We start from the raw sequence: 23,470 nt of genomic DNA, 5'->3' as shown, positions 1-23,470 counted from the left end.
GGATGGTGCCAAGTTGTTGCCCCAGAAGGTCGGACCGGAACCAACGGGTTGAAATTAAATCAAAAGAGTTTCCATCTAGACATTAGGAAGAATTTTCTAACGGTTAGAGCGGTTCCTCAGTGGAACAGGCTTCCTCAGGAGGTGGTGAGTGCTCCTTCCCTGGAAGTTTTTAAGCAGAGGTTAGATGACTATCTGTCAGCAATGCTGATTCTATGACCTTAGGCAGATGATGAGAGGGAGGGCATCTTGGCCAGCTTCTGGGCATGGAGTAGGGGTCACTGGGGGTCGGGGGGAGGTAGTTGTGAATTCTCTGCATTATGCAAGGGGTTGGACTAGATGACCCTGGTGGTCCCTTCCAACTCTATGATTCTAAGCTGGATGTAGACAAGATAGGTTTTCTTTTCAAAAGTGAACAAAAACTAAGTTTCCTTGAAATAACAAAAAGGGAGGAAGGGAAATATTAATGGGCAATACAAAGCTCTGATAAACAGTTCACTCAGTGATACAGACTGAGTATGAGGCCTTAATGGAAATCTTACCCTTATTTCTGCCTGCTCTTGAGCTAGCCCACTCTATTAGCTCTTATTTCTAACTGACCTCTTTCAGCCACCAGCTGTCAAAACCCAACTGCCAGAGCTTACCTGACTTGCTGCTTCCCATCCCATGACTTGCTAACTCACCATCCCATAGGAGGTTGGAGCCCATCTTTCAATGTCTCCTGTGTTGCTGGGTGGTTTTTTCTCCTCAGTCGCAGAAGTGGATGAGCTTCCACTACAGCATTTGGTCCCCACCCTCCAACATCAGCTTTTTTTGGTGGGTCCAAGTGGGAAAGAACTGCTTCTGTGAGTGTCCTTGCACGTTATATGATCAGCCCTCTGAATGGGGAATCCTTTGGATCCCAGCCAGTGTGTTTGTCCTCTCTGATGGGAGGGTTGGCTGGGACAGGATCAGAAAGGGACTTGTGCTGCTTACCTTTTGGTCCTCAGGAATAGCATAGGAATGTGTTTCATGTTCTTGACACTCACTGTTGGTGAATGTACTGTGCTAAAGATATTGACTTGTTTGTATGTTATACACTGTTAATAAAAATTGAATTGTTATATAGGTTATGGGAAGCTGGCTGGAAACAGAGATATTACAAGAACAAATTTGATGTTGAAGTGTCTGATAATAAGTTCCGTCGTAGAGTTGTACAGTCTTATGTGGAAGGACTTTGCTGGGTTCTCCGATACTATTATCAGGTATTTACATTTCTAACTACCAGTATTAAGGAAACCTAGTTCCAGATTACTAAAAATAAAAAATTTCCAATAGTCAGGAGTGCTAATAAACTGCGAATGCTACTAAAATTCAAGGGCCCAATAGTGCCTAGGAGTTATGCCTAGTGGCTAGTACCTTGGTTATTCCCAAGCTCAGGAAGAAGGTTTCTCCACCAATTTGGCTTTTAGGGGGAAATGTGCACCTCTTGGGCATAATACGTAAAGTCTGATATTGCATGGATTGAGCTAGTTGCTGTTGGTTTAGAGATGATCATTCAAATTGCATTTTCTTTAGTAAGGGCCAAGGTGTGGTATGAAACTATAGAGTGCAGATAGTTGACCCCCTTGGCAACAAAGCTGGAGAAAGGAATTGTTCCATTCGAATCTGTGGCTGGAATCCAACCCCTGTCATATGCGCACAACAGGGTTGCCACGTGCCTGCTTAGGGCTGGAGGACTCCTGCTGATGGGCATGCCCTCCTGCCCTTGCTCGCTGGATCAGTGGGAGAAAGGTTCGGGGGTGGAAATGACATCATGTGATGCATGATGTTACATCCAACCAAAAACCTGGGTGTGATGTAAGTGTGTCGGGCAACACTCTGGCCACCCCAAAAACTCCCTGGTAAGTACCATGGAGTTTTCAGGGATGGGCCAGAGCATCACCCAATGTGCTTACATCACACCTTGGTTCTGGCCCAGATGTGACTTCACATATCTCACAATGTCATTTCTGCCCCTAGAGTCAGACACCGGCCTGGCATCCCTAGTGCAATTTGACCACAAGTGCACAGAGGGAGGGGCAACTTTTCTAGCCTTTCTTGGCTCATGGAGTGTTGCTCCAAATGATCCCTTTAGCTTGTGAGACTTCACGGTATGAAAAAGGAATCTGAAAAGCTGTCCTGTGTAAGCAGAACTCCATGTACGGCCCTTCAGATCCCAGCCTGCATGCTTGAACTCAGAGTTCCTGTAAACAGCACAGCTTGCACTCATGACTGAAGCAGCACTGAGTGCATGACTTCTTTACTGTTTAAAACACTGACCTTGTTCATAGCCGTACATGAAGCAGTCCTATGGCCAGGGACTCATCTGCCTGCTCTGACTTCTCTGACTTTAGGACAGCTCGTCCTTGGCAAGAGGCTCTTTGCACTTGCCTTAGGTCACACAACAGAATCAAAGGATGGTCAAGCCAAGGTCAGGTCATGCAAATTAGGCAAAGGAAACAAACATTGGGAAGGCATTAAAAATGGCGGGGGTGGGGGAATCCACTTTATCTGATGCTGAACTGTGTGGGCCGTGTGTGGATGATGAACGGCCCACAATAGTGCCACTTGTAGACAAGGTGGAACTTGCAAACTCTCCATGCATGCAGGAAAAAAATGAGTTTGTAAATTAACCCAAAGAGAAAAATCAGCCAAAACTGGGGCTGAAAATGCTTCAGAAGGGCCAGAATGTTGATGGTTTGCCATAGATAGAGATTTATATGAAAGATAAGCAGAGGTGTGTAATTTTAAATGATTGTAGTCATTCGAAACTGATATCTGCATTTTTGTTGATGTGAAACTTGGTAAGTGCAGTGCACTTTGCTAGGGATGCTATGAATTCCTAGGTGAACCTGTTGAGTACTCTGACTTACCTCATTCAACACTCATGATCAGACTGTAAGCCGGTCAGGGATATGTTCAGCTTGCATCGAGCAACTGGAACAGCTGCTGAACAAGTTTGCAGCAGCCCCTTTAGGTGGAAGCCTGTTCACAACTGATGGAGGATTAGCTGGGAGTTTGGTTCTGACCCCACCCACAGCAGCTGCACACAGCAAAGTTGCCAAAGGGAGAATATAAAGAGGTGGTTTCTCTTTCCTCCCATCTTAGCTAGGTGGGGGCAGAAGTGATGCCTCTGATCTCTACATTGCCAAAGTATGAGAGAGAAAGCACTTAGTCCTTCCTGCTCCCAAGCTGAGAGGTCCCTGCATTGCGATAGGGAAGGGAGAAAAAGCTTGCCACCCCCAAAGGGGGACAGAAGCAATCCTTGTGAGCTTTCCATTGTAAAAGGGAGAGGAGAAACAGCTTGTTTCTTTCCATCTCTCTGTAGCCCAAACTGTCAGCTGGTGTGGGGAGAAAAGAAAGGAAATCATCTGAGCTTCTGATCACTGACACACACACCCCGTATGCTGCCCGGGAAAGCAGCAGAGTTTCCAGGAAGAGAGATCAGAAAACCCAACTACCAGCTGATCATTTGGCAGTTGGCTCCTGACTCACCTTTGTGCTCAGCAAAATTTCATGAGCAGGAGATCAGAAGCTGACTCCCAACTGTTCTCTCATCAGCTGGGAGGCAGCTTCTGATGGCTGCAAACAGCCTGTTCCTGCCAATATGCAGTTTGTGAACAGCTGAACAGCCTGTTGATTAATTGTCCGCCTGGTAAACAGGAAGTAAGCCAAACTGGCAGGTGTTCAGGTATCCCTACACTATATACTACGGCTCACCTGTTTTGCCAATAGAATTGCTGGGTTTTCTGTGTGCAGTTCCTGTGCTGGTTGCAGAATACAGTTTGACGACTTTAAAATTGGTTATGTAATTTCAACTGCTAGTTGGGAGTAATCTGGAACTCTTGTCATTTGAAAACTAAGGAAATTGAATCCTATTCAGTTGTTGAATTTTAATGCCATTGATCTAGCTTTCAATGTCAATGTAAAAATGAAACCTGAATACATTGGGCTGATGGTGCCATTTTAGTATTTAACTAGTCTAGGTTCCAGCCATGTGATGAAGAGCTATCCTGCAACAATCGCTAATTTCTTCCAGTGCTTCTCACTCCCAACAAAGGTCAATAAATTGTTAATCTTATGTTTCTAATTTGGATTCTTCTTGCTTTTTGAAAACTAGGGATGTGCCTCCTGGAAATGGTATTATCCTTTCCATTACGCACCATTTGCTTCAGATTTTGAAGCAATTGCAGACATGCCTTCAGACTTTGAAAAGGGAACACAACCGGTAAGATTTCTTGCTTATCTTATAATTGATCATGAGTTAACTATTTTTATGGAGGTTCAAAGTAGTTGTTGCTGATGGTCTTTATTTTTGGCAGTTCAAACCTCTGGAGCAACTCATGGGGGTGTTTCCAGCAGCCAGTGGTAACTTTCTCCCACCATCTTGGCGAAAACTTATGACCGATCCGGTAAAGAACTTGCTTTGATTATTTCCTTTTCATCTGAGTGGAACACGAATGGTTGTTTTATCATGATCTCTTGCCAGTCTCAATCCATCCTGAAGAATGTGGCTATTAGTACTTCATCCACTCAAGACAGATTTGGCAATGTATGCTTGTGCAAAATGGCTCCTCTGGTTTACCCCCAAACCTGGTTAAGCCACTTGGAGTAGTGTTCAAAGCAAGTGGCGAGGACTCGGTCTGAAATGATAGGGTATGGTTGGAGAGAGATGGCATCCGAAATTGTGGAGAGTGCCAGAGGGTCTACCAATTGCCCAGCTTGGGACTACTGTCTGTGGTTTTCCGTAACACCAATCAGCTTTCAGCCCAGAGGAGAACTAACATTTACTCTGGGAAGGACTAGTTATTGCTGTCCATAAGTGGCCATTCATCTAGACATTTTTCTGAGGCTCAGACCTGCATCAGTCTAGCCTGTGCCCTTCAATAACTGGGTGATCTTAGAGTTTAGCACCTCACCGAGTGACCCAAGTCTTAAGGAAGCCAGTCAAGGGAAGGGCCATGCCAGGCTGAATGACAGGAGACACTGGAGCAAGTCTGCTATATTGTTTAGGATTGTTGGTTGAAAGGGAGGCCTAATCTGATCGCCTTGCCTGTGTCCAACCATAAGAGGGACCAAGTGTTACAGGTTCTGCTTAGTAAACTCATTAAATAAAAGGACAGATAAAAGAGAGAAAACATTCCGACCTTCCTCCCTTTTTGAAGCTGGCAAGCAAAGCATTTTCCAGGGCTCCAAGGTTAGCAAAGGGCCCGTTCCCCCTATGTTGCATTTTTTTTAAAAAAAATTGTGGAACACCAAAATACGTCAGAAGCAGCATGGCAAAATTCTCAGCTTGCTTGCTCAATTTTTGCCGTGTTACAGAGACTTACTGATGGTGCCTTTTAAGGACCCTAAAAATCCAGTATACAGAACTGCTAATACCTAAAATGTAGTGAGTAAAAGTCAGAAAATCAGCAAAAACTATTAAGTGTTGTTGTTTTTTTACTTATGGAGGGGAGAATACTAGTTTTGATTCAGATTTAGAATATTCTCCAGTCAGTGGCCAGTTAGCATAAACTGTAGTTAAAGAATATATGTTGACTTACAGTGGCTGCTGCTAATTGAGGAGGAAAGAGATTTGTTATGGGATGTGGGTGGGGTGGAATGTGTGATCTGAGACAGTTCCATAACTGTGAGTCAAAGTTGTATTCATTCGGTGGTTATGACAAACCACAGTTGTTTGTAAATTGTGGTTTGTAAACCCACTTCAAACTATGGCTTCTGATTTGCTGGCAGATTGCAAACCAGGGTTTGTCAGGTCAGACAGTACACCAAACCATACTTAGGTTTGTCTATCTATGGTCTTGTGTGGTGTCTGAACCAAGTTACTGTATCTGCAGGAAGCTCTCAACGTTTTTAGATGTCCTAGTCTCGTTTGAAAAACTGGAAACTTCAGGAGTGTAGTTATCTCGTTAGATTCTGTAAAGATCAGCAAGCTAGTATTCATTTCAACCTCCCCTCAGAGGAAGGATGCCAATAGCTTCATCCAGAACTGCAGACATTTTGAGATCGTTGTAATGTTCTTTTTATTAAACTTAGGAATCAAGTATAATTGACTTCTACCCTGAGGACTTTGCTATTGATCTGAATGGAAAGAAATTCGCTTGGCAAGGTAATATTTGAGGTTTTACTAAATCAAAGTCTTAATACTTGTTCAGAAGATCTTTAAAATAATTTGAACAAAAGAGAAAAGAGGTTATTTCATAAAATAGGTTTCCTGCACAAGCCCAAGGGATTTTTGTGTTACGGGATTTTCTTTTTAACAGTAAAAAGCGAAGACAAATTGCTAAACCAGTTGGACTTGGCTTGGCTGTGAGTTTTAGTAGTCTGTCTAAAACTATTATATTGGCTTGAAATTCACTGAAATGGATTCATAGTTCAAGTAACTTTGCCTCTGTATAAATTTGTTGTATCATCTATTTTCAGCTATTTTAGAGAAGTTCTGAGGGTGTTTTATAGCTGTGACGATAAAAATATCAATGTTCTGTGTTGGCTAAAACTGGAAACATATAACTTTTCCTCATTTTGCTGTTACATATTTTAATCTGTCTTGATACAGAAACCCATAGGCTCAACAACTCGAAGCCCCACTGATTTCACTTGTAGAAGCTGTATTCATTTTAAACCTTTTTCCGTGCCTCCATTATTTTAGGTGGCTTACTGTTACAATTGAGCAACTGTTAACTTTGGCTAAATTGTGCTCTGTATTGTCTTTGGCCTTTTATGCACATGTAGTTTCCACTGGATATACTGCTCTCTCGATTCACAGTATTTGCAAAATCCCAGATTACTCAGGATTATTCGGAGTAATTTCTGCTTGCGGCCAGCAAAAATGCAGAGTGTCTGAACTAATGGGTGATCACCAATGTCATTGTTGTTACACTGCTTGCAATCACCTCTTCTTTTTAATCACGCATGTGTTCTAGCAATAGATCACTAGCTGAAAAAAGGCATGTCAGTGCTATGGTCAGTGCACACCTGAAAAAACTAGAGAATAGCGCTAGTAAAATAGTGCCTCTGTTCAGTTTCCAGGTGGTGGAAAGCATTCACAACAGCCCCTCAAAGCTGGATTCAATCAGTCTGCGCAATGATTTGCCAGTGGTGGGCAAGAGGAGATTTTCCGAATTGTGATTGGCCAGACGGGCCAGATTGTCCTTTGACTGGAGCAAGGGATATCTGAATGAAATAGAGCAAAAGGGTCCAATTCCACATGCCTGCTCCCACTACATTAACTTTTCCGTGATTCCACAAAAAAAATGACCAAAAGGAGAAATGTAAACAAATGCATAATTCGATTAAAAATTTCTTGGCAGGTGATCACATGTGGCTCACGTGGCTGACCCAGAGGCATTATGGGACAGCTGCAGTGCACCACGAACATGGATTATGATGATGAACGGGAGCATGGACAAAACACCCCCAAAAAATATTTGTTTGTGGCTGTCTCAATGCAGGGGACACTAGAACACTCGCATGGTCATTTGTGACTATTTCAGAATTCTATCACTAGTCTTGCACTTGCAAATGAAAAAATTAAGATGGGCTGGGGAGGTAGTTGAAGAGGACAAGTTAAAGGGAGAATGGCGATCGTGATGTAGTAGGTGAAATAAGCAGCCTCAGGTCATTTGTGACTATTCCAGCGTTTTATCTCTAGTCCTGCACTCTTAAAAAAACTGGGTTTGAGGGGATGGGTTGGATGAAGGGGAAAGACAAGTGGGAGGGAGAAGCGAGAATGTGGGCATGGGGAGAAAAACCTGAATTAACAACTATGCACAGGACCAGAAATTGATCTGGGATTGATGCAGACATTGAACTCGGGCTAAAACAGCATCCAGAAAAGGCGGGAGAAATGCGAGGAGAGAGTGAGACAACTTTTAAAGGTCGGAGAAAACATGCAAAATGAAAACAAAGCCCTGAAGTAGTATTTGGGGAGGTGACGGTGACAGAAACTATCTGTGTATAAAAGGCCTTTGATTGCAGTTTATTTCCATTGCTTAAAGTGCATTTTCCTAGATGACTGGAAGATCCAGGAAATTTCCTAGATAAACTTGGAAATCATGCAGCAATGAATATAATATTTTTTAAATGTGCTATATTGCTCTAATTTTCATATTTTGAGCCCACCCTGTGTTCCATTGGTGTGACAGAAAGGTATAATACGATTGATAATGGATGGAACATTTGTAAAGAAAATTATGTTGTGATTCTATCATAGCTCCAGCAATAAGTTACTTCAGATATTGTTGTTGACTTTATAGATTGACATTCTTGAAAGAATTAATGCTGCAAGCATGTAGTTGCAAGTAGAATACACTGGCTGGTTATGGAGACAAGTGCTGCTCGGTGAAGTGTAGCTAGTTCGTAGGAAGTTGCCCTTCTTGAATTTGGTGTTGGTGGGAGAAGAGAGGCAGGTAATGTGTTGGATCGCACGGGGGCATTTTCACTGATAGAGGGGTTTCACTCAGCGGAGAATACCTTTCTTGCCTCTCCTCTCCAGTTTCAACTCAAGATCCTGCCCCCCCAATGCTGTGATTGCCTTGGAAACAGAATTAGGCAGAGGCCTTTATTTTTATTAATAGACTGCCTTTGTAACTGAGACTCAAGGTGAATGATGGGATATAAAATAACCAACGAACAATGCAGTAGGACTAAGATTATGACATTAAAAAAGAATTCAAGCAACAAACATCTGAGCATGATAACACCACAAACAGTGCAGAAAGTGGAATTACAGTGGTGTAAGACAATACAGTAAAAGCAGGTGATACCTGCAGTAATCGTTGCAGGAGACTAGAATCCTCTTCCATTGAAAAGGTGCCCTCCCTGTAGAAGCTTATGGGTAGACCTGCCATCATTTCTGTCTGTCTTTCTGTGTGTTTGTTGAATAAAATAAAATTTAATAAACTTAAAAAAAAGTGTCCTTCTGGACTGTTCCATACTACTACCGTTCTAATAATTTTATAAAAATGCCCTCCTGATCATTTCTGCTTTGCACAGACTGCAGAATGGTACAAGTGTGAGAGCTTTCTTGACCTCAGGCAGGCTGTTCCGTGAAGGAGAGGGGGACGAAGAAGTAATGATCCATGGGGGGAAATCCTTCGGTTGGTGGAAACGCTCTGTGTGATCCCAAGGCATTAACTATAAAATGAGGGGAATGCATTTATTTATGCAGTGTGCTTCTGTCCTGCCATTTTTCCACTGTGGAACTTGGTGCTGTTTACATTGACTCTGTCCTGTAACATCAGTGGGCTGTAAACCCGATGGGCTTGATCTTCCCCAAATCTCCTATAACTGCCATACTTCCTTTCCTGCTAATGGAAAGAAAGTGTGGTTTGTAATGGCTTGTTCTCTGTAGGTGTTGCTCTGTTGCCATTCGTTGATGAACGCCGTCTGAGAGCTGCTTTAGCAGAGGTTTATCCTGACCTCACTTCTGAAGAAAGTAAGTAAGAATGTTATCAAAATAAGTTGGATTGTCAAGGCTTTTTTGGCAGTACAACTATATGCAGCTCCACAGTGCTTTCCTGACATTTACCTCAGTGCCATAAGTGAGCTTGGTTTTTGTTTTGCCCTCAAGCAGCCCAAAGAGTAGAAGTTGTTGTAAGCAGCCTTATCTAAAGCTGCGACTCACCGGGCAAGTACCCTCTTTGCCTGCAGAAGGTCCTGGGTTCAATCCCTGTCATCTCTAGTTAAAGCATCTAGGGTAGCAGATGTTTGTGGGAAAGGGTTTTCTCTGCCTAAGCCTCTGGAGAGCTGCAGCTCCAGTTGGCATGAAGAAAATTGCACCTGAAGGTTTAATCATATGAGAGATCTTCACAAGGAAAAAATATCTGGGAAGACTGTGGACAGTAATGCCATTAAAGGAGGGAATCAGTGGGGAGTAGAATACTGGTCTGGCAAAACTGTGTAATGCCTCAATTGTTAATCCTGTTTGATTTTCACATTCCTTGTGCTCCCCTTGTTGTATTGAATTGCATTCTAATCCTTAAACTGTTCTATATAATGAATACACTATGTCTTCCCGCTCTGAGTGAAAGGGCATCTTGCAGCTCAGGTTATTCACGCCCACTGCTAGGGGAGGCAGGAGTAATTTTTAACTTCCTGTCTCCTAGGGTGGGAATAGCCCCAGCTTCCAGTTTCCCTCCTGCCTTGCTGGGGAGTGCTTGAATACAGCTGAGCTGCTATAGTCTTTTAGTCAGTATAGGGACATTTTTATTTCTATCCTACCTTAACTGTCCTAATATCTAATCTGTTGTCTTATCTAAGTTCTATCTATCTATATCAACACACAAAAAAGCAAACCTCCTTTTCTGTCCCCTTCTACTCCGTCTGTGGACTCCTTTTTCTCTTCTCCCTTGTGGAACCCCTCTTCATAATTCATCCCTCGGAAGCCATGGCTACTGCCACCACTTCCAGAGGACGGGAGGAAGATGAATATTTATCTGAAGCTGACCGCGACTTCACCTTATGAGCTCAGTAACGCTCGGGCGCAGATCAGGACCGAGCCAACGCTCAGACGGCCACAGAAGTGAAAGAGCCCTCCGATTGGCACGCATGCGGTCCCTCAGAACAACAAGAGCTGCCCGGGGAACAAGCCGACCAACGGCTTGCCTCTAAAAAAGCCACTCAGGAGAGGCATCGTGGCGGCCGTAGTAAAAAGGGCGTGAAACGACTGCACCCCTTGAAGCCTGACTCTGGTGCCGCAGCCACAGAAAAATGCAGCCTTCCCAGTGAAACAGCTTTGGAGGAAGAGCTGCAGGCCGGACCTTCGCACGCTGATTACCCCTCTCACATGAGGACGGCTGAGGGTAAAGTAGCCCCCCCCCACGGGTGGAGCGGGGGGAGGGAGAACTGCGACTATTGACAAGGTTGCAGCAATGATCAGTCAGGCCCTAGCCATCCAAAGGCACTTCTCCCTGGGTCCTTCCAATGCAGATTGGGCGTCCTTACCTAGCAGCTCTCCAATTCAATGCTGCAGACATGCAGAGGCCCCTGTACCCTGGCCCACAAAAGCAGCCATGAAATCAGTCTACCCTCAATCGGCCCAGGCCCCATTACTTGAACGGGGCTCGGTCTACTCATCAAAAGGCAGCATTATCATCAGAAGGAAGATGAGGGGGAATGCGCTTCTGATGTGGAAGAGGGCCATCTAGAGACATAAAGTCAGCCCAGGCTGTTTCTTGCTGATGATTACCAGTCTCTGTTATCTAAAGCACTGATAGCTCTAGACCTCACAAAGGAGGCTGAGACAGTGGAGGAACCCAAGAAGGTTTGGCCCAAGGGGACAAAAGCTTACCTCCCTAGAAGAGATCAGCTAACCAAAGAAGTCCCTCTACCTGAGTATTTTCAGGGAATTATCAGATCTGAGTGGGACAAGCCCACCATTAATACGCTCATCCGTAAAAAAGCTCTACGACATGTCATCTCCTGCTAGAGATTTTTTCCAGCCACCAGTAGTGGATGCCCTACAATCTTCTGACTTCGTAGCTGAAGATGGAGCGGGATCCATTAGAGATCAATTGGACTGCAAGGTGGAGTTTCTGTCACGGAAAATACATGAAACCTCCATTCTCACCCTTCAGGCTAACACCACAGCAGCCATCATAGCCAGGGCATCCATCACCTTGACAAAGAAGCTCTCCAAGCTTCTAGAGGGTGCAGATAGCAGAGTTGTAGAGGGTGTGGACAGGATCCTCAAGGCGTCGTCCTTTTTAGCCAGTGCCTCCCTAGACACCATTTCCTTCTCGGCCAGGTCAGTAGCGACTAACACGGCTATCTGCAGTGGACTTTGGCTAAGAGCCTAGCCAGTTGAATTCAAGTTTAAGGCCCTCTTGTTGGCCCATCCTCTACAGGCTGGAAAACTATTTGGTGATCGCCTAGATACGTGGATGACTGATGTGAAGGATAAGAAAAAGATTATGCCCTAACCTTATAGAAAAGAGACAAAAAGCTTTCAGCAGCCATTTCGTACTTCCCACACCCTGCCACTCTTCAGGCAAGATCAAAGGCGACCTCCCTGGTCCGGCAATCGACAATCCTTTCGCCGTCCAGGACAATTCTCCTGTCCCTTCCAACACCAACATTTCCAGGGGAATAAAGAGGATAAATTCCTCAAATCAGGGAAGCAGTGACGTCAGGTCTGCACCTGTGGGAGGAAGACTACAGCCATTCCTCCCACTGTGGGAAGTCAAGCTTGTGCTATTTGTATGAAATTCACCACAAAGGCGAGGGGAGATAGAGAGCTCCACCTCTGTGGGAGACAGCGTTGAAGGCAGCAGCGGTTAAAACTGGACCCCAGAAGAAATCAGCCTCAGTCAGATCAACACCAGCCCGTTCCCCTACTCACATTCCGTCAGAAACTGCATCCATTAGATCGATGTTGGTCCAGACATATAAACAAGTGAGCGCCGCTGCATCCATGTTGGCTTTGGATTTGTTGTAGGTTCCGACCCACCTCGAACTCGAACAGAGGTCTTCAGGCCCCACTGATTCCAACTATGTCGGTTCCAAAGATCAGATCCTCATCAGATCCGGGTCTTTCGGTTCCATTGGTCTCGATACCGTCTTCGGTTCTGAGGAGTATGGTTCCGATGTCCTCGGATGAGAGTCCTTCAGTTCCATCTACATCTACTGTGAAGAGAAAAGGTTCCTCTTCACATACGGAGCCCTCTACTAAAAAAAAAAAAAAAAAAAAAAAAACCAAACCTAAAGAGAAGGAGAAGGACAAGTCTTCAAAAAAGGACTCTTCTAGGACCGTGGCTCCCCAATTGGAGCTAGATCTTCCTTCTCCTAAGGCTCCTTCCTTCCATTCAGGATTGCCAGCTCACTCCATTTCGTATCCCAGAGGTACATGGGTCCCCCCAGGACATGTATGAGGTTCTACCAGGTTCTCACCTTCTCCACCACAGCAGTGGCAGCACCAGCAGCCCTTACCAGAAGTGATGATTGCTCCATCTAATATTCCTAGCTGGATAGACTTCTGTCAGCAAAGGGGCTTGGACTTGACTGGCCACCCCTTACAGGGGTCATCTACTGCTCCTGAGTTCCAATACCTGTATCAGCACCAATCCTTTCAACAGCTTTCCTCCTTTGAAGAACCAGAACTGGTTTCAGAGGACATCACTGCTTCTGTTTCAGAGGACATCACTGCATCTGATACCTCACCAGATGAAAAGATGGGGGATCAGGAACCTTCCTCACCTGCGGAAGATGCTCATATTTGTACAGAGCAGATGCTCAGGATTGCCAAGGATCTGGACTTGGATGTCTCTAAAGTTGACAATAAGCCCAAGGACAAGATCCTCAGTAGGCTCCACGCAGAGTCACTTGATGTGGTCCTCTTTCCAGTCCTGGAGGGTCTCCAGGACATCCAAGCACCAATCTTTAAAAAAACAGCCTCTGCTCCTGCAACCACTTGTAGGGTAGAGAATCTTTACTGGGTCAAGCCTGACTCATGCTCTTTTTTGGCCACACATCCACCTCCATCCTCTATAATAACTGAAGAAATGCAATCGAGACAAAAGGCAGATCAACATTCGTCTCCTTCAGACAAAGAGAACAAACGGCTTGTTGCCATTGGCGGGAAGGTATACTCTTCTGCTGCTCTCAATTTTCATGTGGTGAATTACCAGACCATACTAGAAGGATATCAGTTATTTAAAAAATTTTAAAAATAAAATTTTTATTATTTTTCCAAAATTATTAATCACATAGTTTAACAATAACATAAAGAATATAAAGTAAAATCTTATAATAAATTAGTAATCTCTTTTGTACAGAATTCTAATCCTAATACTATTGTTAATATTTATTGGTATCTTTGACATTTGTATTTTTCAAGAAAAAAAGAAAAGATTAATAGTTAGTAATATCATATAAAGGAAAGAAGAAGAAAAAAGAAAGAAGAGAAATAATAAATCTCACTAATAATAAATGGATTAGTATAATAAAAAGCATTTGATTATTTCCATTAAAAACTAATTATTTTGTAAGTCCTCCATTTCTCCCTAACGCTCATTTAATACATATTATTTTTCTAGTAAATTGATATCATATATAGTTCTATTTCCATTATAACCAATCCTTTTAACCAGTTCCTTTTTGATCTTATCCAGAAGAGACACTAGACTCTTTTAAATTAGTCCCTTTGTCCGGAATTTCCAGCATTTCTTTCTTTTCCGCATTAGCAGTACTCGTCGAAGAGCATCCTTGGAGATTGTTGGTAAAGTCTCTTCTGCAGATAGATAATTTCCAAAGTAAATCCATGTTGCAATATCTTCCATCCCAAATTCAAAGAAAAAAAACCTGACAGCCCCAATGTTTCTACTCATTGAATCCTCCAAGCAGGTATTGAAAAGTTCATCAAGCAGATTCAGGGGACAGAAGTCAAAATCACTCACGTTCAAATCCATTGTTGTCAGATGTGCTATTGCAGATTGTTTATTGTAATTCCTCGTTTCCTTTGCAGGGTTCTTCTGTTCTTCATCTCTCTTGTCAGCTAGAGGGCCCTCTAGTATCTCCTCTGATCTCATTGTGATAGTTTGGGTTTTTATATCTTTACGATCGTCTAAGATGATGTCCAGTTTTTGATGAATGGGTTGAAATGAATTGTTCATCAAAACAGAGAGTTGTTCCATCTGTGTTATTAGATATTCCATGGTTGCTACTTCTGAAAATTTCTTTTAAAACTCAGTTAATAAGATCCAGGCAGATTCCAGTGTAGTAAATAACAAGGACGTGCTGCAGGAATCAGGGCCGTCTTCTTTGTGGTCAGGAACTTGGGAAATATTTGCCAGTTACACACTAATAGCACACTTCCGATTCCAAGTTCTCCGACTCTCTCGCAATGATAGATTGTTTCCGGGAAGGACATGGCAGGAAGGCTTTGTGTAGTTAGACTCTTCGGGGGGGGGGTTCCACTCCTCCCTCCCCTTTATACGTAGCGATTCCTGATTGGCAACTGAAGCGTCTTTCAAAAATCTTAGTTGTTATGTCTTCCCACTGATCAAATTGATAAGATCCCTGCCGGGTTATCAGATCTTTTCTTATTTTTAAAGAGTCATTTAAACATTGAGTGGGGAGATACGGATTCGACTGATGTATTTAACAGTCTCCTGGGACTTCCAGATCCAGGTAAAACAAAAGAGTTTTTTTAAACTTACTCAGATTTTAGGAGAGTAGGTATTCTTGCTTCTGTATAGTTGCTAGATAGTAATAGATAGGGGAGAGCGAAGCCTAAATTCCAAAGAGATGTGTGCGGCGATTTATTGCTCCTCAAGCTGGCGGGGCTACTACTGAATCTCCGAAGTCGTAAAACTCAGAGTGTTGCGTACAGGCAGGTCTGAGTCTCTGCTTCCCACACAGCAACTTATCAATGCTGGAGGAAGCAGGACCTGACGCGTATTTTACTCTTGCCGGGAGGGGCTGGCAGCTCTTTAACACAATACAGGAACAAGATCACAGACAGATACAAGTTCCTCACCTTTAAGGTCTTGGCTGCAGGCACGGCTTTCTTCCAAGTTCAACACCACGGCAAACCGGACTCCTACATGAAGCTTCTCAAGATAAGAGACAGTCAGCATGCAATAACATTTGCTCCCACGAGGCACTTAACGGTCAGTCTTGCTTATATTGCCTTCGTGACTCTCCAGGTGTTTCAGCTCAACTGTCGGTTTCAGACTCTGATTCCTCCTGCGCCAACTTACGTCTTTTGTCCAAAAGCCGGGCTGACTTTCTCCTTTGCTGCAATGCCATTCTGCCTTTTACTCTCCTTCTCTCCACTGGTGGAGGAGACCCTGAAGGTGAAAGGCTTTCTCTTCCCTGTTCTCTTGTTTCAGCCGGCCGATCCTCTGGCTCAGAGGCCCCATCTTGCTGTTTCGGTGTTATCTCTTGAGAGGGAGTGAGGGCTTGTTCAGTCTCCTCTTCCTCTGAAGAGTAATTCTCAGGCTGACTCACGACACAGAGAGTCAACCGCTCTTCATCGGCTGCAGGAGATTTCCTGATACCCGTTCCACTATTTAGGAATCGGGAGGGGCGCGTTAACACCCCTATTTAAGACATTTCTTGGTTCCCCCTCAGGGAGCCCCCGGGGAGACGAGTGCTTCGCTCAGCTGCCCTAGCGGAAGTCTCAAAAGTCTCTCTTCACCTAGATGAAGGTTCCTGAGGAAGCCAGGAAAGCTATCCAATTGGTTCATTCGGAGGCCATAAAAGTTTCCCTGCAGGAAATTGCTGCAGGGAAACATGCGACAGATGGGTCCACCAGAACGTTGGCATCTGCCATTACCCTTAGGAGACATGCTTGGCTACATAATACTGCCTCGCCTATAGAGACCAGGGCAAAGGAAGAGGATTTCCCTTTTGAGGGTGAGACACTTTTCTTCCACTACCAACGACTTTCTGAAAGAAAAGGAAACTGATAATCAAACTGCAAAGTCGTATGGAGTCCTCCCCACTTCCAGTGCCAGTAGGGTTCGTTTCCTTCTCAAAGGAGACAAGGATACTTCTCTCTGTATTACAGGTCTCAGAAGTATCCTCCACAACAATAGCAGATCCATCAGTATCCTTGCCAGTACCAACAAATCCAGCCTCAAGGGGACAGGAAGAGACCTAATATCAAAAACCAGCCTGTTTCTGTACCTCCTCCACATAAAGAACAGCACCAGCAGGGCCATAAATTTTGACTAGCACAGTAGGTCTGGGAAGAGTGCCCCTTTTTTCCTGGAAAGATTAAGTTGTTTTCTATCGCATTGGGAGGCAATATGTCAAGATGGTTGGGTGTTACGTATGGTTGCTTCTGGTTATTTTCTTGAGTTCAAAGAGTTAACCCCCTTATCTCCCCCCTTAAGGGCTATCAATAACCTGATGGAAGAGGTTTCAGTTCAACTAAGGAAACTCTTGGGAAAAGGGGCAATTCAGACAGTCCCACCCAATTCACAGGATTGGGGATTTTATTGGAGGTTCTTCTTCATTGATAAAAGAGATGGAGGCCTTGGGCCTATTTTGGATCTTCGTAATCTCAATAAATACCTTTTTGTTCCAAGGCTCAGAATGGTGTCACTCCCTGGGGTTATGGAGTTGCTGGCCCGAGATTCTTGGTTCGTAGTTATGGACCTGAAGGACGCCTACATGCTGTATTCTAATAGCACCACATTGGCCCAGACAGATATGGTTCCCTGAACTTTTCAGGTTATCGGGCCTCAATCATATCCCTCTTCCACAGGTACCAGACCTGCTCATGTGGGGACAGTTGTTACATCACGATATACCCAGGCTCCATCTGATGGTGTGGCTCATTTAGGGTCAGGAATGAGGGTAAATAGAGAGGTTCAAGACATTTTAACACAGGCTAGAATACCTTCCATCAGGGCATCATATTTGAGGAAATTGATGCAGTTTGGGTGTCTGGAAAGGATGTTTCACCTTTTACTTGTTCCTTACCTGTGGTGTTGGAATTTTTGCTCTCCTTGGCCCATAAAGGTTTAGCAGTGTCCTCTATCAAGGTGTTCTTAGCAGCAATTTCTGTGTATCACCACCCCATTGAGGGTTCGTCTGTGTTTTCTCATGCCTTGGCTAAAAGGTTCATGAGAGGGTTATTGAATGTTTTCCCCCTGGCACCAGTTTTGATACCCCAGTGGTCCCTTCAACTGGTCCTTCTCAAGCTTATGGGTCCTCCTTTCGAACCTCTAGGGGATTGCTCTCTGGCCTTTCTGTCTCGAAAGGTAGCTTTCCCAGTGGCAGTCACTTCAGCTAGGAGAGTAAGTGAGCTGGCTGCCCTCAGGTTGGACCCCCCATTTCTGAAAATACTTCCAGAAAGGATAGTTCTCCGTCCCAGTTTTGACTTCCTACCCAAGGTGGTTTCTAAATTTCCTTTGGCACAATATGTCACACTGCCAGTGTTCTTCCCAAATCCCTCTTCAGAAGCCGAGAAGACCTTGCACACTCTTGATGTTAAACGTGCCGTTCTTTATTATTTGAGCAGAACAAGAGAATTTAGAGTAGATAAGTCTTTATATGTTATGCGGGTCCAAAGAAGGGGAAGTCTGCTTCTTCCCAGACTGTTTCTAAGTGGGTCGTGGCTGCCATCTGATTGGTGTACAGAGCTGCTGGTGAGAGATGTCCACTGAATATCAAGGCCCACTCTACGGGTGCTCAAGGAGCGTCAGCAGCATTCCACAGAAGGATCCCTCTACTTGACATCTGTAAAGAAGCAACATGGTCAGATGGGGATAACTTTGTGAGATATTAGGCGTTGGATTTGCAAGCAAGAAGGGAGGCTGATGTCGGGAAAGCAGTGCTTCAGTCACTGTTCCAATAGTTTCGCCTTCCCACCTCCAAACTGTAGCTTGCTAAAATCCCATATGTGGGACTGCACAGAAGACTGACAATGAGAGCTGAGTTGCACTTACCTGTAACTGTTGTTCATTGAAGTCTTCAGTGCAGACACACATCCCTCCCTCCTACCCCGCTGTGGGCTCACTAGTGTCTCTTTGTTCACTTACACAGGAGCTCACAGCGGCATTCAAGAACTGAGGGGTGAGGGGTGCCCCCGCTCAGGTCACGTGGCGGTTTAGGTGGGAAGAAACCACTGTGATCTTTCCGGGGGGAGGGGCATCCCCTCTGTATCCAGGAGGCTACAAAATCTTCTACCTAAAGGCTGACCTGTGCATGCGCAGTCCCATATGTGGGGCTGCACTGAAGACTTCAGTGAACAACAGTGCAACTCTGTTTTCTTCTTGTAGACTTTGTTAGCTGGGTTGTAGTCATTGGGGATATTGCAAGGTGATACTGTTCAGAGTGGCAAGCAGCCACAAGCCATGGGGTTTGTAGAAAAGCAGTTATAAAGTGGTTGGTGACTCGTGGTCTTCTGACTCTCTGGATTGGAAGGCTTCTTCTGTTGATTTAAACACTCTACAGTTCCTTTATATGGTCAGCTGTCCTGAGGGCATAGTGAGTAAGCAGCTGGTCTCTGTTCCCTCTGCCACCTCCAGATTTGAGCCCCTCAGTTCCTTATATAAGCAAAGTATTAAGTGTACCCAATGAGACAAACTCACTATGGTCAAATACAACTCTGTCAAAAGCAAGCAAGGTTTCCCACTTGCTTTTGGCAGCAGTAAAAGCCAATTTGACATCCTTCTTTTGCCCCAACATAATTGAAGAATAAACTGAAAGCACATCAAGGCAGAATCTGTGTACAATCTCAAAGATAATTTAGGAATTATTTAGTCATGTAGCGGGTACACAATTATACGTTGTAAAGTTTGTGGATCTGTCTTATAAGTTTAACTCATAAACTACCTTGTTGGTGAAGTCTAATATCCTTCAATTCTTTCTCTAGCCAGAAGAAATAGTCTTGGCGGTGACATTATCTTTGTTGGGAAACATCATCAGCTTCATGACTTTATTCATGAGCTGTACAAGTCCGATGGCAAAGAGGTTTGCTCAGTTTGTTCTAAATGAAATTTCTTTTGAGAGCCAGCGTGGTGTAGTGGTTAAGAGCGATGGTTTGGAGTGGTGGATTCTGATCTGGAGAATCAGGTTTGATTCCCCACTCCTCCACATGAGCGGCGGACACTAATCTGGTGAACTGGATTTGTTCCCGCACTCCTACACACCAAGCCAGCTGGGCTTGTCACACATTCTCAGCCCCACCTACTTCACTGGGTGTCTGTTGTGGGGAGGGGAAGGGAAGGTGACTGTAAGCCGGTTTGAGTCTCCCTTAAATGGTAGAGAAAGTCGGCATATAAAAACCCACTCCTCTTCTTTGTTGCAAATGCCTCTGTTGCTCTGCTGATCAGGGTTTTTTAATTTCCCGACAGCCGGTGGACATGCCTCCTGAACTGTGTCATGGGATTCAAGGAAAACTTTCTCTGAATGAGAATCCAGTTCTTCCAGATGAGTGAGTATAGCTTACAAGTAGAATTGGAAAGCTCCTTTAATTTTCGATAGACATTAGAATATTAGCCCAAATTAAATTTCTCCTCAGTACTTCCGTCTAACTGTATATTCTGGATTTTGTATTTCCGTATGTTTGATTATCTCTGTATTACCGAGCTTATTGAATTTGTTTTGCTCATGACCTGTTGATCTGCGACCATAAAGGACAGAAATAAAGGTATAATAAAGGAATTTCTCCTCAAGAAACAAGTGTTCACCACCACCACGGCCACATTACGTCTGAGTGGTCTGGATCCGGACTAAATGTTCCGGTAGCAGAAGGGAACTTTCCAGCCTCCTCCCTCCCTCTGCTGCCCACTGATCTCCATGAAATGCTGCTCTTGGGGCATGGTGGGGGGGACCCTGAGGAATGCTATGGGGGCAGTGGGAAAGGGAAATCAGGGGAAATTAGGACCCAACCCCAGTGTACCAAGAAGGTGCTTGGCTTGACTTGATACAAGCATGGCTAATCTGAGATATTTAGCTTTGAAAGGATTTTTTCCATTAAATTCCACCACTTTGTTTCCTGGTAATCTTTTCCTACTTTCTGGGCCTTTTGCTGTGTGGCACAGCATCTCTCCTGCCTTCAGACCTCTGAAATATTTTGATCACTTTCGAGTACCCCCCTACCAAGTGTTAGACTTTCCATGCAGTGATTGTTGCTAATTTGGTGAATTTTTCACTCCCCCCCTTTTGCAATCAAAGAGTTTTAAAGCTAAAAAATGATCCGTTCCGTTTTTCCCATATCCATTAGGACGGTTTGCTCTCCTGTGCCATTGCTGCGTGACCTGACTCAGAACTCAGCAATAAGGTGAATTACATTTGGGTGAACTCATTTGAATGACTTGAGCTGTGTGTGTTACCAATCACAGTGCAAAGTAGCTTGAAGCTGTGATGTGCGACACTTCCTGGCTTGCTTCTCCTCTTGGGGGGTGGGGAGGAGGGGAAAGAACCAAAGGGCAGGCCCTTTTCTTTAGCTCCTGTCTCCTTGGTTCTGGGGGTAGCAGAAACAAGATTTTTAATATCTTATAAATCATGGGCTCTGTGTAGGAATAATGTGTCAAAGGCACTGTTTTGAACTAGGTGCATATTTTAAGTGTACAGTGTTTGAAGCTACAGGTTGCCCTTTCCAAACTGGTCTGTGTCCTTGGGTAGCCCCTTAGGGAGGGCTTTCTATACCAGCATTGTCTGTGCTGTTCTTGGAGCTCTTTGCAATCTGCTCTGGTTTTGATCATCATGAATAGTTGGGCGTCACGCAGCTGCTCTGCTGCTTATCCCTGCCTCCAGATCTTTTATGATAAATAAGAGTTGATGCAGATCCCTGGGTGGATCCCTCTGCTCACTTCCCTCAATTGTAAGAACTGTCCAGTTACATGCAACCCTGGTTTCCTGCTGTTTTCACTAGTTAGTGAGCCACAAGAAGACCATCCTCTTGCCTTACAACCTAAATTTACTCAGAGACTTGCGACCCTCCTGGCCAAACATGACCCACTGAGAGGTCTGTAAACCTCCTGGGTTTGCTGTGTTCTCTAGGACAGCAAAGGCAGAGTGGTTGTCAAGCATCTCCCAGCCTGCATGATGGTACTTGTCTTGGATGGTCACATTCTGTGGGTCTGATATACATCTGGAGAAGTGGTGAAAGAGAGAAGTGAATCAAAACCTTGCTTCATGTCTAAGAAAACAATTGAGGTGCTGGTTTTGATATTGCACGGCTGACTGTTCATTAATTCTTCGTAACTCTTCCAAATATTTTCATCCTCAGCATCAACTTCAAAGACCCGCAGTTCCAAGATGACTTTATTTTTAAGGCTGTGGTGTTACCTGGGGCAAAGTAAGTAACTCTCCTATCCTACATTTGTTTATTGGTTCTTCTGCATCAGTTGTGTTATAGACAGCCTGGGGTTGGCCCCGTGGGCGGTCCTGCTTCAGAGACCTGGCACGATCTGCCTTTTGGTCTTGTCTGGTTTTGCAACTCTGGTCCCTGCTGAATTCAGTCTTCTTTAACATTTAGAAAACCATCACCAGTTCTGAAACCAGGTGACTGGGAGAAAACAAACAATGATGGCAGACCCTGGAGGCCACAGCTGGGCTTCAATCGCGACAGGAGGCAGGTTCACTTGGATCAGTCGGCGTTCCGAACATTAGGGTAATTAGCACTGATTATGCACTTTTTTTGTTTTTCTGATGTTTCTACTCATATTCATTTATCTGCTCTTTTTTAGTACAGGTAGAGTATTCCTTATATGGACTGCTTGGGACCAGAAGTGGTCCGTATTTTCTGTATTTTGAAACATTTGCATATATATAATGAGATATCTTGGGGATGGGACCCAAGTCTAAACAAGAAATTTATTAAAATACTAAAACTGGCCTGGGGTGTGAGGAAATGTAGAGTGGATTAATCTTGCACTGCTTTATCTATGATGGTATTATTGATAGTAAGAGCCCCGTGGTGCAGAGTGGTAAGCTGCAGTACTGCAGTCCAAGCTCTGCTCACGACCTGAGTTCAATCCCGACAGAAGTCGGTTTCAGGTAGCCGGCTCAAGGTCGACTCAGCCTTCCATCCTTCCGAGGTTGGTAAAATGAGTACCCAGCTTGCTGGGGGTAAAGGGAAGATGACTGGGGAAGGCAATGGCAAACCACCCCATAAACAAAGTCTGCCTCGTAAACGTTGGCATGTGGCGTCACCCCATGGGTCAGGAATGACCCGGTGCTTGCACAGGAGACCTTTACCTTTTTTATTATTGATAGTAGAAAAGAGCAAGAGTCCAGTAGCACTTAAAGACTAACAAAATTTCTGGCAGGGTAGGAGCTTTCGTGAGCCACAGCTCACTCCGTATTGATGATTGAGGCATGTAACTCGCATGTTCCTATGTGAGCAAATTCTGTGAGTCCAAGAAGTCTGCTCAGTCTTTCTTGTTTTGGGGCTGATTGTGCCCATGCCTTGTTCTCCATCGAATGACCAAGACACTGTCTTGTGTCTTCTAAGCTTAAGAACCTTGAACCCAGTGCCTGATGCCCAAGAGCAGCCTTATTCTGCACTTTCATGAGAACTCCAGAGGAGACCAAGTCCAGAATTCTGATAAAAGTTTGATTAATTGCTCAGCCGCTTGTTTCTTAGAGGAGGGAAGAGAGCTATTCCTGTTGACAGCAGAGGGGAGAACTCACTATAATAGGTTTAAATTGCAGATGGAAACGTACTGAATGGATATTAGAGGACAAAAATTTACAGTAAGAGTTGTTCAGCCGTGGAATCAGCTTCCTGGGGAGGTGGTGAGCTCCCCCTCACTGGCAGTCTTTGAGGCTGGACAAACACATGTCAGGGATGCTCTAAGGCAGGGGTGGGGAACCTTTTTTCCGCGAAGGGCCATTTGGATATTTATAACATAATTCGTGGGCCATACAAAATTATCAACTTAAAAATTAGCTGACCAAGCCCCAAGCAGGCAGCTGCCCCAGGTGAACCCCCCCGGCACAGGCAAGCAGGCAGGCATCCAACCGGTGGTGCACTCACCCACCTGGT

General features: G+C 44.5%; 1 protein-coding gene across 1 annotated transcript in view; it reads left to right on the top strand.

The window, feature by feature from the left end:
• The window catches only part of XRN2 (5'-3' exoribonuclease 2), a 115,206-nt gene that overhangs the window by 73,768 nt on the left and 17,968 nt on the right, over nucleotides 1-23,470 (top strand). Inside the window, exons 17-26 of the mRNA XM_056862525.1 lie at nucleotides 1,106-1,241; nucleotides 4,139-4,246; nucleotides 4,341-4,430; nucleotides 6,058-6,130; nucleotides 9,374-9,457; nucleotides 19,349-19,446; nucleotides 19,830-19,909; nucleotides 20,702-20,758; nucleotides 21,710-21,778; nucleotides 21,959-22,093. Of these exons, the coding sequence (XP_056718503.1) occupies nucleotides 1,106-1,241; nucleotides 4,139-4,246; nucleotides 4,341-4,430; nucleotides 6,058-6,130; nucleotides 9,374-9,457; nucleotides 19,349-19,446; nucleotides 19,830-19,909; nucleotides 20,702-20,758; nucleotides 21,710-21,778; nucleotides 21,959-22,093 (930 nt within the window). The remainder of the gene's footprint in view (nucleotides 1-1,105; nucleotides 1,242-4,138; nucleotides 4,247-4,340; nucleotides 4,431-6,057; nucleotides 6,131-9,373; nucleotides 9,458-19,348; nucleotides 19,447-19,829; nucleotides 19,910-20,701; nucleotides 20,759-21,709; nucleotides 21,779-21,958; nucleotides 22,094-23,470) is intronic.

Source organism: Euleptes europaea, chromosome 17 (genome assembly GCF_029931775.1).
Source record: "Euleptes europaea isolate rEulEur1 chromosome 17, rEulEur1.hap1, whole genome shotgun sequence".
Classification (NCBI taxonomy): Eukaryota; Metazoa; Chordata; class Lepidosauria; order Squamata; family Sphaerodactylidae; genus Euleptes; species Euleptes europaea.
The sequence above is the reverse complement of the archived record's forward strand: the minus strand, read 5'-3'. Positions and strand labels throughout refer to the sequence as shown.